The following is a 13,203-nucleotide window of genomic DNA, read 5'->3' on the forward strand; positions in this document are numbered from 1 at the left end:
TCCATTTTAGAGAAAGCCATGGTCAAATTTTTACGCAAATGAGCAGCAAGTGCAGCAGGGTGGGCACTGCACTTACAGTTCTTCCATCTCTCTTCCCTATCCCCAGCCCACCACCTGTCAGTGACTGACAGTTCACTCTTGTTCCAGTGACTCATTTGACCGAGATCTACCGCAAGCAAAGCAATTCCCTGAGGTGATGCATGGGCAGTAAGATCCTGATAATAAAGATTGTCAGTGTCTGGCGCGATCGGCAATCTGTTTTTCAACAGTTCAGAGACTTTAAATAGATGACATTATTTTGAGGTATAAACACCTGATGACAGCTTCCCTTTAAGAGTTGTGCACAAACGATTTCCCACAAACCTCAATGAACTTAAAGTGATAAAATTGTCTATGGAGCAGTTAATTCTGTAGTCCCCAAACGCCCTGGTGTCTGACAGGGTGGGCACTCTCCTTGAATAACAGTTCTGGTAAGTAGTATAGCTCTATTATTACAACTGTAAAACTGAACACAACTCCTACCGCAGCACTTATTTATCAGTTGTTTGTTCTGGAGTATAGTGTTCTCTCTGTATTTATTTATATGGATATCAGGGCTTTTGAACAAGCACCCTGCTCAGGACAGTGAGAGCCATGATGGTCAGTGCCAGGGGATTGTGATTCTACAGGATTCACAACAGAAGCAGAGGGTGAGGGAGAAGTTGGCGAGTTACTAATTGCTGTATAGAAATTAAGGAGCTGGAGAGGTGCCTGGGCCATTGGGAGTTAACAATATTTATTTCTCTTAAGTATCGGCACACGTGACCGCCGGCAGTAGCAGGAAGCAGGCGGCAGACAGTGCGCGCTACTGAAGAGGAATGGATACTCAACGCGATCTCTGATGAATACCCGGTGAGTATTCCGGCAGCTGTGCTCTGCTTGTGAGCAGCGCATGACGTCCCTGCCACGCGCTGCTTACAAGCATTAAGCAGCTGCTGGCACCGGAGCAGGACGCTGCGACTGCGAGGGAGCGGAGGAAGGCAAGAGTAAAGGTTTGCTTTTTTTTTAAACTTTTCTGATGGGGCCATGGATACCAGGACTGGGATGAGGCCAATCAATCATACCAGGAAGAAATGAATATTCATTGCCCTCCATGCCCATAGGCGTGGGATGCAGTGCATATTCATTTCTCTCTAGCAGTGGGCACAGGAGTTAGCAGGAGCCGCCAGCTCCTGCTCCTCAGATACCGCTCCCCCATCTCCCCACCACAGCCAGAACCAATGTATCTGGACTATAGGACTCACCCCCCCATTTTCTTCCACATTTTGGGAGGAAAAAAGTGCGTCTTATAGTCCAAAAAAAATGCGTCTTACAGTCCGAAAAATACGGTGCTTCAAAACCATGTTATGTAGGACAGTAATTTACAAAGGCTATGCAACCACAGTATTAGCTAGTGATGAGCGAGTGTGTTCAGGTAATGTGCCATCCGAGCACGCTCGTGTGCTAATACGGCATCTTCAGCGTGCTCAAATACTATGCGCAAGTCGCTATGGCTGCATATCTCACAGCTGTTCGACAGCCGCAACACATGCAGATATTGCCTAACAAACAAGAAATCCCAGCATGGATTGCGGTTGTCGAACAGCATCGAGACCTGCAGCCACGGCAGCTCGAACATAGTATTCTATTATACTCTATTAGTACACAACCGAGCACGCTCGCTCATCACTAGTGTTAACCCTTTAAAGACAATAGACATGATAAAGATCTATTGAAGAAGCTGTTTCATCACAGACTGAATAGAATATAACATCCAATAGATGTGGTTTCCCCTCATCTAATGAACAGAGATCCTCCTTCCCCACTGGTGCCACGGCTGGACAGGCATCAACAGCACCAGTCACCAGAGTCAGCCCTGAATGTAGTCTACTTGACGTGATGCGACAACCCCTTTAGGCTACTTTCACACTAGCGTCGGGCTCGGCCCGTCGCAGTGCGTCGGGCCGAGGTTACCGACGCTAGCGTTGTATACGCCGCACAACGGGTGCAGCGGATGCATTTTTCCAGCGCATCCGCCGCCCCATTGTGAGGTGCGGGGAGGTGGCGGCGGAGTTCCGGCCACGCATGCGCGGTCGGAAAAAGCGGACACGTCGCACAAAAAACGTTACATGTAGCGTTTTTTTGTGCCGACGGTCCGCCAAAGCACGACGCATCCGTCGCACGACGGTTGCGACGTGTGTCAATGCGACGCTAATGTTAGTCAATGGGGAAAAAACGCATCCTGCAGACAACTTTGCAGGATGCGTTTTTTCACCAAAACGACGCATTGCGACATATTGCAAAAAACGCTAGTGTGAAAGTAGCCTTACACTCCAATAGTCTGAAACATATTAAGACACACTGGATAGCACTGGCATCCTCCAATATTACAGAGGTTGTCTACAACCCATGACAGCCCCTTCTCAATTGCTCGATTTGCCAGTGTAAAATTAGAGTCAGCCCATTACCAACATTCAGTGCCGGTTCAGCAAGGTCTGTTATCATGGGGCTTGTGTGACATTGTTATGCTACATGAGCTTCACTCACTTCCTTCGGCACTAACGGACATTCGGAAGAAGTCAACAGCGTAGCAGCTCTAACTACTTCTTCTGGGTGTCCGTTTTGTTTGCAGGAAGCGAAAATGAAGCAGCTACTGCTTGGCTGCAGTGCTCACGTCACACGAGGGCCCAACAACGTCACACGAGCCCCATGAGGTCAGGCACCGACATAGCTGGAACAGAGCCCACAATGGAGGAGATTATAGACTATTTTTTATTTCACATGGCAAAATATTGCAATTGAGAAGGGGTCATCACAGTACAACCCATTTAAAGCGTCAAATTTATGAATGAATAGAAATAAATAAAAGAGCAAATGGTAGAAATCTGCCCCTACCAGGCCTACACCGTCACTTATGCCCATCAGTCTACTAGAAGGCTTGGTGTAAATCTCTACAATTATTCTCTGCACTTTAGTGTACATAAAAACCTGCTATGGAAGGAAAACCCACAAACTGCACTAATCTGTTTGCATGAAAGCATCCTAATGAGGTTGAAAAAAAAAAAAAAAAGTTAAAAGAGCAAACACCTCTCCTTGGAAAAGGTCACTGGGCACCTCAGGGACTTTCCATTTCCATTCTGCCTCCACATTTGGGGGTTTTGGTGGCTCAGTCTGCTTGTGGTTGACAAGAGTAGGAATTGGAGAAGGTTCAGACTGTTGGTTCATTTCTGGAGGATGATACGGAGCTGTAGTAGAGTCTGTATCGTCCATATTTATATCTAAAAATATAAAGGGGAAAAAAGACAAGAGTAATATATAAAGTTAGCCGTATATTTTATGAAATATGGCCTCTTGTACACTTCTCTTCCCAGCATAAGGAAACGCTCGGCATGTAAGTGGTCACCGAGATTGAGCCTCATGCCTCCATATTCACATCTCCTTCAATGGGGCCCAAAGCAGGGCTATGGAGTCGGTAAGCCAAACCTCTGACTCCTCAATTTCCATGACTCCAACTCCACAGCCCTGGCCCAAAGGGCACATTACGTGGCATGTTCCACATTCCAGCAAAAGGGAGGGCTCAGCACCTGGACCCCAACTAATGACATTTGTGCCCTGAATGTTGTTTGTGAGGTTTCCGGACTGAACAACCACTATGTTAGATCTCTGGCCACCACGGCTCAGCTATAGGACTGGGATGAGAAAGCAGTGCCGATACCGGCTAGTTTCTACACAACACTGATCAAATACAGGACACAAAATCAGACTAAACCTCCAACAATATTATTCTATAGGAAAGAAGACCAGAAAGAAAACAACTTGCCATCATCTCTTCGGCCATGGGTGCCGGCATCCACTCGCCTGATGATCACTGAAGAAGGCGTCTTCATTTCCAGACTGTTTTCTGTCGACAGCGGTGGACTAGTGGGGCTAAGACTGGAGGACGACTAAGAACAAGACATTGGATGACTCAGCACCGTTGTATGGAGAGAAAATGGAAGATTCTCAAATTATTTCAGCTAATATGCAATCTGTGATGTAAAGCTTTCCCCATGTTACTTCAGATTAGGGCCAGTTAGCTGAGAACAGAGTATCGCACCCAGATCCTCATCCAAAATCAGAGAAAATGGAAAATTGCTCGTTACATCTGCCATTGGGGGGAAACCAAGATTAGACATGTTGGATCTCTCAGCTTAAACGGCAGGCCTGAGCAAGAGACGGGCAACCATATAACCAAGGATCTAGATGGCACGAGCTGTACGTGACATTACTTCTAAACAGAAGAGTAAATCAACTTAAGGGGGGAGGAAGACTTTTGTGGGCAAGTTGCTCTACTCCTGTCTATGGAAATATTTAAAGTTCTTTTTAGTTAACCAGCAACGTCTTTAACCCTCATTTTCTCTGACTGGCAACCCCACAGCCCTGGTCACTACTGAGCATGTACACAAAGTGCAGCACAGATTCATCTCCACTAAAAGCAGAGATCCTTAGATCAGGAACAGAACCGACATTTATAGGACATTTCAGAACTTTCCCAAATTCTTATGAAAACATTTATCGCACATCCTGCTCTGAACTACTGTACTCAATTCATTATATATTTTAGGAGTAGGTCCATTTTATACTGACTCCACCAAAATGGACACCGACTCCAACTGCATAAACCCTGGTAATTTCTTTCCCAATTTCAAGTGCATTACATGATAAAATGGATGGTGTGATTCAAAAGTACAACTCGTCCCGAAAAAAAAAACAAGCCCTAATGATTATGGTTAACGGAAAAAAAAACAAACAAAACAAACAAACAAAAAAAACCGTTACAGCAATTAGAAGAGGAGGAGTAAAAAATGAAAGTGCAAAAATGAAAAATCGACATGTTGGGAAAGGGCGAATGCTGAGTAAATCCTCAGCTTTTCTTGTATGAATCAGTTTTACTTTTTTAGAGAAATGCATAGTCAAAATTGTATGCTAATGAGTTGTAAGTACAGCGGGGAAGGGCTCTGTACTTATAGCACTCCTGACCCTCTCCCTGAGGAATAAAGCGCTTTACATACATGACATTAATTTGGGGTATAAAATATTTATGACAAGTTCTCTAAAGTTAATAAGTCTATATTTAAAAAAATAAAAAAAACCTTTATCCAACCTTATTCCCAAAAGCATGATCTTCACTGCCATTATACTTTGGCTTTGACAACGAAGGCAGAACTGGCACACGCATTGCATTAAGTGGTGGCCTTGAAATGAAAAAGACATAAAAAAATGTAAATGTAAGTTATAATTACAACTTAACTGAAAAACTAAAAATAGTCATAGAACTATGGATTCACGTCTACTTGCAAGACTTATTAGCAACCAATCAGTGCGTTTTGATTATTCAAATGATCACACTGGTGCTGTATTCTATCCAGCACAATGGAAATGAGACCGATTCAATACAAGACAAGATCAGTCTGAGATCATGGCTTCTGGAATCAGGGTCAGTGTGAACGGAGCCTTATGCACATCTGAAATATCACACTACTCTTAATATTTTACATCATAATTTAAAACATTTAACGTAAACTCACGCTGACATAATAGAAACACATCCAAAATATATTTTTATAAAACCTTTATAGATGCCAAATAAAATATCAATTTAATGGGCACACACGGTGACGGACAGTGTAATAATCTGCTCATTAGAAAGGTTAATGTTGTAATATGGGCAAACCTACAGATTGAGATGGGCTTGTCCTAGCAGTGTTATCGGTTTACTTCCAGTAGATACAACTGTGCCCTAGAGATGTGATGGAAACACAGGTACATGGCTTGTTCCAAAACCCGGCCTGCACCCGTGTGTCCGTCACATGAATATGGACAAATCTCATATTATTTATATAATTCTATTAAACAGCAAGTGGAAATCCTGAAATTCTCGATGAATAATTGCTACATATATCAGATAAATGTCAAATGTTTTAGCCATTTATGAATCCCAGAATTACTGTAAAGAAGCCTGTGCCCTGATTAGACTTGAATATATAGTACCTTTTAACACTTGAGCAAGTCAAGGTGTCACTATTGCTGGCATCTGCTTCTGGAGGGGTTGTGGACTGTACAGGGACTCTCCCAAACTGGCAGGCATAAAACACAGGAGGTTTAGTATATAGTAGACTGGGAGCAGCGCTGTACAGGGCAAGCTACAATGTAACATTACCTTAGGCACGTTCACTGGAGGCCTCCTCCGAACTTCATCACAATCTTCTGGTGAGCTCAACTTTTGTCTAGAAAACAGGCACATGCTAAGTTCTGGTACAAAGACACTCATATTACACTCAAAATTAAAACAAATCCTTAAATTAAACAAAAAATATATAATTTGATACCCAAATGAAAAGATCAGGTTGTTGGAAAGCTCCTCTGAGCTGTCGCTGTGCATCCTTTGAGTCCTTCCCGATGCCGAACTCTGTGCATTTTCACCATGTGTGTGGCTCAAAGACACTGGAAAAAAACGTCAATGAACCTAAATAAGTAGTCAGCCTGCATCTGCTGATGACATAACACCACATTCCTACTGAAGTCACTTACAGGACAAGTTCTCTTTATCTTCTTCAGAAATCAGCTGAGGTTTCTTCAGCTGCAAGTTCCTCATAGCCAAGTCCATCATTTCTGCCGGCGCAGCTCCGCAATCCCTTCCTTTCTGGAGAATTTGCTTACTCTTTTTAAAGTTTCCTGGCAAAATGATCATAATTTTAGGTCTATATGTGTTCCTAAAAAACATCTGCTACTTGTCATCTGCATCTCAGAGGGGCTGGTCCACTGTAACCACTTATCCACAGGTTGGGTGCTAAATTACTGGTCACTGGGGAGATCCACTAGTAGAAGCAGGGCTCTGGAGAGGTGGCTGAGCTTACACACACCTGCTCCATTCATGGTCATGGGGAGAGTGGGGAGTACAGCGCTGTGACAATGGATGCGGGTTATGCAGAAGTTATCAATGGAGTTCTATAGCCCCTGTGATCACATGAAAGAAGGAATAGAAGAGCTTAGCGGAGGGCTGTATCCAGCACCATTAGGAATCATTGGGGCCAGCTGGTGATGAGGGGGCTTAGACAAGTTCTTTCTAGTGACACGCAGAAGTCTTAAAGCTAGATACAATTTATATGAAAACCATAAAAACAGAATATGAAAGGTGAATAGTTACAATGGAACAGCAAGACTGGTCAATGGGCCATAACCGTAATCTCTGTGCTAGCCGTCACAGCATATATACAGGACCATTCACACTCAACCAGCCATACTAGCCGTAACAGCATATATATGGGATCATTCTCACTCAACCAGTCATAGTAGCTGTCACAGCATCTATACAGGGATTGCTGACACTTGGCCGGCAATACTGGTTGTCACAGAATCTATACAGGGATCGCTGACACTTGGCCGTCACAGCATCTATACAGGGATCTCTGACACTTGGCCGGCAATACTGGCTGTCACAGCATCTATACAGGGATCGCTGACACTTGGCCGGCAATACTGGCCGTCACAGAATCTATACAGGGATCGCTGACACTTGGCCGGCAATACTGGCTGTCACAGCATCTATACAGGGATCGCTGACACTTGGCCGGCAATACTGGTTGTCACAGAATCTATACAGGGATCGCTGACACTTGGCCGTCACAGCATCTATACAGGGATCTCTGACACTTGGCCGGCAATACTGGCTGTCACAGCATCTATACAGGGATCGCTGACACTTGGCCGGCAATACTGGCTGTCACAGCATCTATACAGGGATCGCTGACACTTGGCCGGCAATACTGGCCGTCACAGAATCTATACAGGGATCGCTGACACTTGGCCGGCAATACTGGCTGTCACAGCATCTATACAGGGATCGCTGACACTTGGCCGGCAATACTGGTTGTCACAGAATCTATACAGGGATCGCTGACACTTGGCCGTCACAGCATCTATACAGGGATCTCTGACACTTGGCCGGCAATACTGGCTGTCACAGCATCTATACAGGGATCGCTGACACTTGGCCGGCAATACTGGCTGTCACAGAATCTATACAGGGATCGCTGACACTTGGCCGGCAATACTGGCTGTCACAGCATCTATACAGGGATCGCTGACACTTGGCCGGCAATACTGGCTGTCACAGCATCTATACAGGGATCACTGACACTTGGCCGGCAATACTGGCTGTCACAGCATCTATACAGGGATCGCTGACACTTGGCCGGCAATACTGGCTGTCACAGCATCTATACAGGGATCGCTGACACTTGGCCGGCAATTATGGCTGTCACAGCATCTATACAGGGATCGCTGACACTTGGCCGGCAATTATGGCTGTCACAGCATCTATACAGGGATCACTGACACTTGGCCGGTAGTGTTAGCGGTCACAGCATCTATACAGGGATCACTGACACTTGGCCGGTAGTGTTAGCGGTCACAGCATCTATACAGGGATCACTGACACTTGGCCGGTAGTGTTAGCGGTCACAGCATCTATACAGGGATCACTGACACTTGGCCGGTAGTGTTAGCGGTCACAGCATCTATACAGGGATCACTGACACTTGGCCGGTAGTGTTAGCGGTCACAGCATCTATACAGGGATCACTGACACTTGGCCGGTAGTGTTAGCGGTCACAGCATCTATACAGGGATCACTGACACTTGGCCGGTAGTGTTAGCGGTCACAGCATCTATACAGGGATCACTGACACTTGGCCGGTAGTGTTAGCGGTCACAGCATCTATACAGGGATCACTGACACTTGGCCGGTAGTATTAGCGGTCACAGCATCTATACAGGGATCACTGACACTTGGCCGGTAGTATTAGCGGTCACAGCATCTATACAGGGATCACTGACACTTGGCCGGCAATACTGGCTGTCACAGCATCTATACAGGGATTGCTGACACTTGGCCGGCAATACTGGCTGTCACAGCATCTATACAGGGATCGCTGACACTTGGCCGGCAATACTGGCTGTCACAGCATCTATACAGGGATCGCTGACACTTGGCCGGCAATACTGGCTGTCACAGCATCTATACAGGGATCGCTGACACTTGGCCGGCAATACTGGCTGTCACAGCATCTATACAGGGATCGCTGACACTTGGCCGGCAATACTGGCTGTCACAGCATCTATACAGGGATCACTGACACTTGGCCGGTAGTATTAGCGGTCACAGCATCTATACAGGGATCACTGACACTTGGCCGGTAGTATTAGCGGTCACAGCATCTATACAGGGATCACTGACACTTGGCCGGTAGTATTAGCGGTCACAGCATCTATACAGGGATCACTGACACTTGGCCGGTAGTATTAGCGGTCACAGCATCTATACAGGGATCACTGACACTTGGCCGGTAGTATTAGCGGTCACAGCATCTATACAGGGATCACTGACACTTGGCCGGTAGTATTAGCGGTCACAGCATCTATACAGGGATCACTGACACTTGGCCGGTAGTATTAGCGGTCACAGCATCTATACAGGGATCACTGACACTTGGCCGGTAGTATTAGCGGTCACAGCATCTATACAGGGATCACTGACACTTGGCCGGTAGTATTAGCGGTCACAGCATCTATACAGGGATCACTGACACTTGGCCGGTCGTGTTAGCGGTCACAGCATCTATACAGGGATCACTGACACTTGGCCGGTAGTATTAGCGGTCACAGCATCTATACAGGGATTACTGACACTTGGCCGGTAGTATTAGCGGTCACAGCATCTATACAGGGATCACTGACACTTGGCCGGCTGTAACTGTCTACAGCAGCTGAAAAGCAGATTAAATGTCAGAACTGTGATTGATGTGCACCGGCCAATACTTCCGACAGGAAGGAAGGAATGATACTAGGATTTCTGTAGCGCACAGTCCATTCTAGCAGTGTATCTTGTATTTTTGCCGTCTCCTATTTTTAGATCACAACCAAAGAACTCTGCTGTGACTTCAAGTAGTCTTACCAAGGCATCACTAAAACTCCTGATGACCATAATGAAGGTCGGCATACATTTATTTATTTTTAAATAAAATAACTATCTCAGTCAAAAACAAAACTGTTTATAGTAGGAGTTAATGGTGACCGAACACAATCCTACATCTACACAAACCTGTAAACTATGTATGGAGGGATTTTTAAACAAGTATGCCAAATATTATTAAAATATTGGACATTATTTCATATCAAACAGGAATTAATATCACTTGGTTTCTTAGCTGATCACCGATTAGTAACGGGTGCTCCTATGCGACATATACTTAAAAGGTTTCTCTTTTACTTAGAGGTTGCACCAATAAGTCAAAGGGGTCCCTTTAATGGGTCCCATGCATATATTACAAAGATTAACCTATCCAGAAGAGCATGAATGCGACAAACCAGCAATGTAGAAAGGTACATACTTTACTGGGCTGGAAAAAATTGTAATCTAATATATAAAGCTGAATGTGTGTGTGTGTGTATGTATGTATGTATGTATGTATGTCCGGGATTGGCATCTGAACCGTAGCAGCTACAGCCACAAAATTTTGCACAGTCACACGTCTGGACCCCGAGAGCGTCATAGGCTATGTTGTGAGGTGAAATTTTAACCCCGCGCTTTCCAATTCACCAAACAATTTTGCCCCTATCTACATAATGGGGAAAAAGTGAAAGGAAAAGTGTTGGAGGCGTCGCAGCTACAGGCACAAAATTTTGCACAGTCACACGTCTGGACCCTGAGAGCGTCAAAGCTATATTGTGAGGTGAAATTTTAACCCCGCGCTTTCCAAGTCACCAAACAATTTTGCCCCTATCTACATAATGGGGAAAAAATGAAAGGAAAAGTGTTGGAGGCAAATTAACAGCTGCCAGATGTGAACAAGGGGGACTTAAAGAATGACAGCGATGGCACCAAAGAGTATATACTGTACAGTTGCTAAGGTGGGGCCCCAACATGGGATAATCACACCACCACGGGGATATGAACACACACACAAAATGCGCCACACACTACCACGTGCTCGAACACATATACCACCCTCAGTGCACATTTCACCACACATACACCAACCTCGCCACATAAAAGTAGAAACACAAAAGTCGCCGCTCAAAACTCGCCACGCGCAAAACTCTCCACATGCAAAACTCGCCACACGTGCAAAACTCGCCACACGCAAAACTTGCACACGCAGAAAAATTGCCACACGCAGAAAAATTGCCACATGCACAAAAGTTGCAACACATGCAAAAGTTGCCTCACACAAAACTTGCACATACTCAAAAGGCACCACACATAAAACTCGCCACGCGCAAAACTCGCCATGCGCAAAACTTGCTGCACACAACTTGCTACACTAACCTGTCACATGCAACTCGACACACAAAAAGTTGCTACACGCATGTCGCCACACAAAACTCATCTCACAAAAGTCCCTACATGCATGTCGCCACACGCAACTCAACACACACAACTTGACACACGAAACTCGCCCTAAAACACACACAAGTCTGGTATCCTTCAAAAATAAAAATCTGATTAATAAGCAGACAAACTACAAGAGCAACAAATGTACCATATAGGAATCCGGCAGCTGTCAGTCACATGACCAGTCTATTATGTGTATGTGTGAGCTAATATATACTGCCAGGGGGTGGGCTTACTGTTGGCTGGGGATTTATCAGGCTGCCATTTTAGCTTACAAATACTGAGGTAAAAATACTGACCAAATAACGTGTGAACGAGGGCTAATACAGGAGGAGATGGCATACAGCTATATACTATATACAGGAGATGACACACAGGTATATACTATTTACAGGGGAGATGACACACAGGTATATACTATATACAGGAGGAGATGACACACAGATATATACTATATACAGGAGAGATGACACACAGGTATATACTATATAGAGGAGGAGATGACATACAGGTACATACTACATACAGGAGGAGATGACATACAGGTATATACTATATACAGGAGGAGATGACACACAGGTATATACTATATACAGGAGCAGATTACCTACAGGTATATAGTATATACAGGAGGAGATGACACAGGTATATGCTATGTATAGGAGGAGATGACATACAGGTATATACTATATACAGGAGATGACACACAGATATATACTATATATAGGTGAGATGACACACAGGTATATACTATATACAGGAGATTACATACAGGTATATCTAATATATAAAGCTGAATGTGTGTATGTATGTATGTGTGTATGTCCGGGATTGGCATCTGTACCGTCGCAGCTACAGCCACAAAATTTTGCACAGTCACACGTCTGGACCCCGAGAGCGTCATAGGCTATGTTGTGAGGTGAAATTTTAACCCCGCGCGTTCCAATTCACCAAACAATTTTGCTCCTATCTACATAATGGGGAAAAAGTGAAGGGAAAAGTGTTGGAGGAAAATTGACAGCTGCCAGATGTGAACAATGAGGACTTAAAGAATGAGAGCGATGGCGACAAAGAGTATATACCGTACAGTTGCTAAGGTGGGGCCCCGACATGGGATACTCACCACACACGGGGATATGAACACAAACACAAAATGCGCCACACACTACCACGTGCTTGAACACATATACCACCCTCAGCACACATTTCACCACACACACACACCAACCTCGCCACATAAAAGTCGAAACACAAAAGTCACCACTCAAAACTCGCTACATGCAAAACTCGCCATATGCAAAACTAGGCTCACGCAAAACTCGCCACACGTGCAAAACTCACCTCATGGAAAACTCACCTCATGCAAAACTTGCACACACAGAAAAATTGCCACATGTACAAAAGTTGCACCACATGCAAAAGTTGCCTCACACAAAACTTGCACATACTCAAAATGCACCACACATAAAACTCGCCACGCGCAAAACTCGCCATGCACAAATCTTGCTGCACACAACTTGCTACACTAACCTGTCACATGCAACTCAACACACAAAATGTTGCTACACGCATGTCGCCACACAAAACTCATCTCACAAAAGTCGCTACATGCATGTCGCCACACGCAACTCAACACACACAACTTGACACATAAAACTCGCCCTAAAACACACACAAGTCTGGTATTGTCCTTCAAAAATAAAAATCTGATTAATAAGCAAACTACAAGAGCAACAAATGTACCATATAGG

The 13,203-nt window shown here is 44.8% G+C and overlaps 1 protein-coding gene across 5 annotated transcripts in view; it reads right to left on the bottom strand.

The window, feature by feature from the left end:
• The window catches only part of TTK (TTK protein kinase), an 89,639-nt gene that overhangs the window by 34,762 nt on the left and 41,674 nt on the right, over nucleotides 1-13,203 (bottom strand). For all 5 annotated transcript variants that reach the window (XM_077289830.1, XM_077289827.1, XM_077289828.1 and 2 more), the window contains 7 exons: nucleotides 6,589-6,732; nucleotides 6,387-6,501; nucleotides 6,218-6,284; nucleotides 6,049-6,134; nucleotides 5,162-5,252; nucleotides 3,839-3,962; nucleotides 3,106-3,296 (listed from right to left, as the gene is read on the bottom strand). In XM_077289830.1, coding sequence (XP_077145945.1) covers nucleotides 3,106-3,296; nucleotides 3,839-3,962; nucleotides 5,162-5,252; nucleotides 6,049-6,134; nucleotides 6,218-6,284; nucleotides 6,387-6,501; nucleotides 6,589-6,732 — 818 coding nt within the window. The remainder of the gene's footprint in view (nucleotides 1-3,105; nucleotides 3,297-3,838; nucleotides 3,963-5,161; nucleotides 5,253-6,048; nucleotides 6,135-6,217; nucleotides 6,285-6,386; nucleotides 6,502-6,588; nucleotides 6,733-13,203) is intronic.

The sequence above is a fragment of the Ranitomeya variabilis genome, chromosome 2 (assembly GCF_051348905.1).
Source record: "Ranitomeya variabilis isolate aRanVar5 chromosome 2, aRanVar5.hap1, whole genome shotgun sequence".
Lineage (NCBI taxonomy): Eukaryota > Metazoa > Chordata > Amphibia > Anura > Dendrobatidae > Ranitomeya > Ranitomeya variabilis.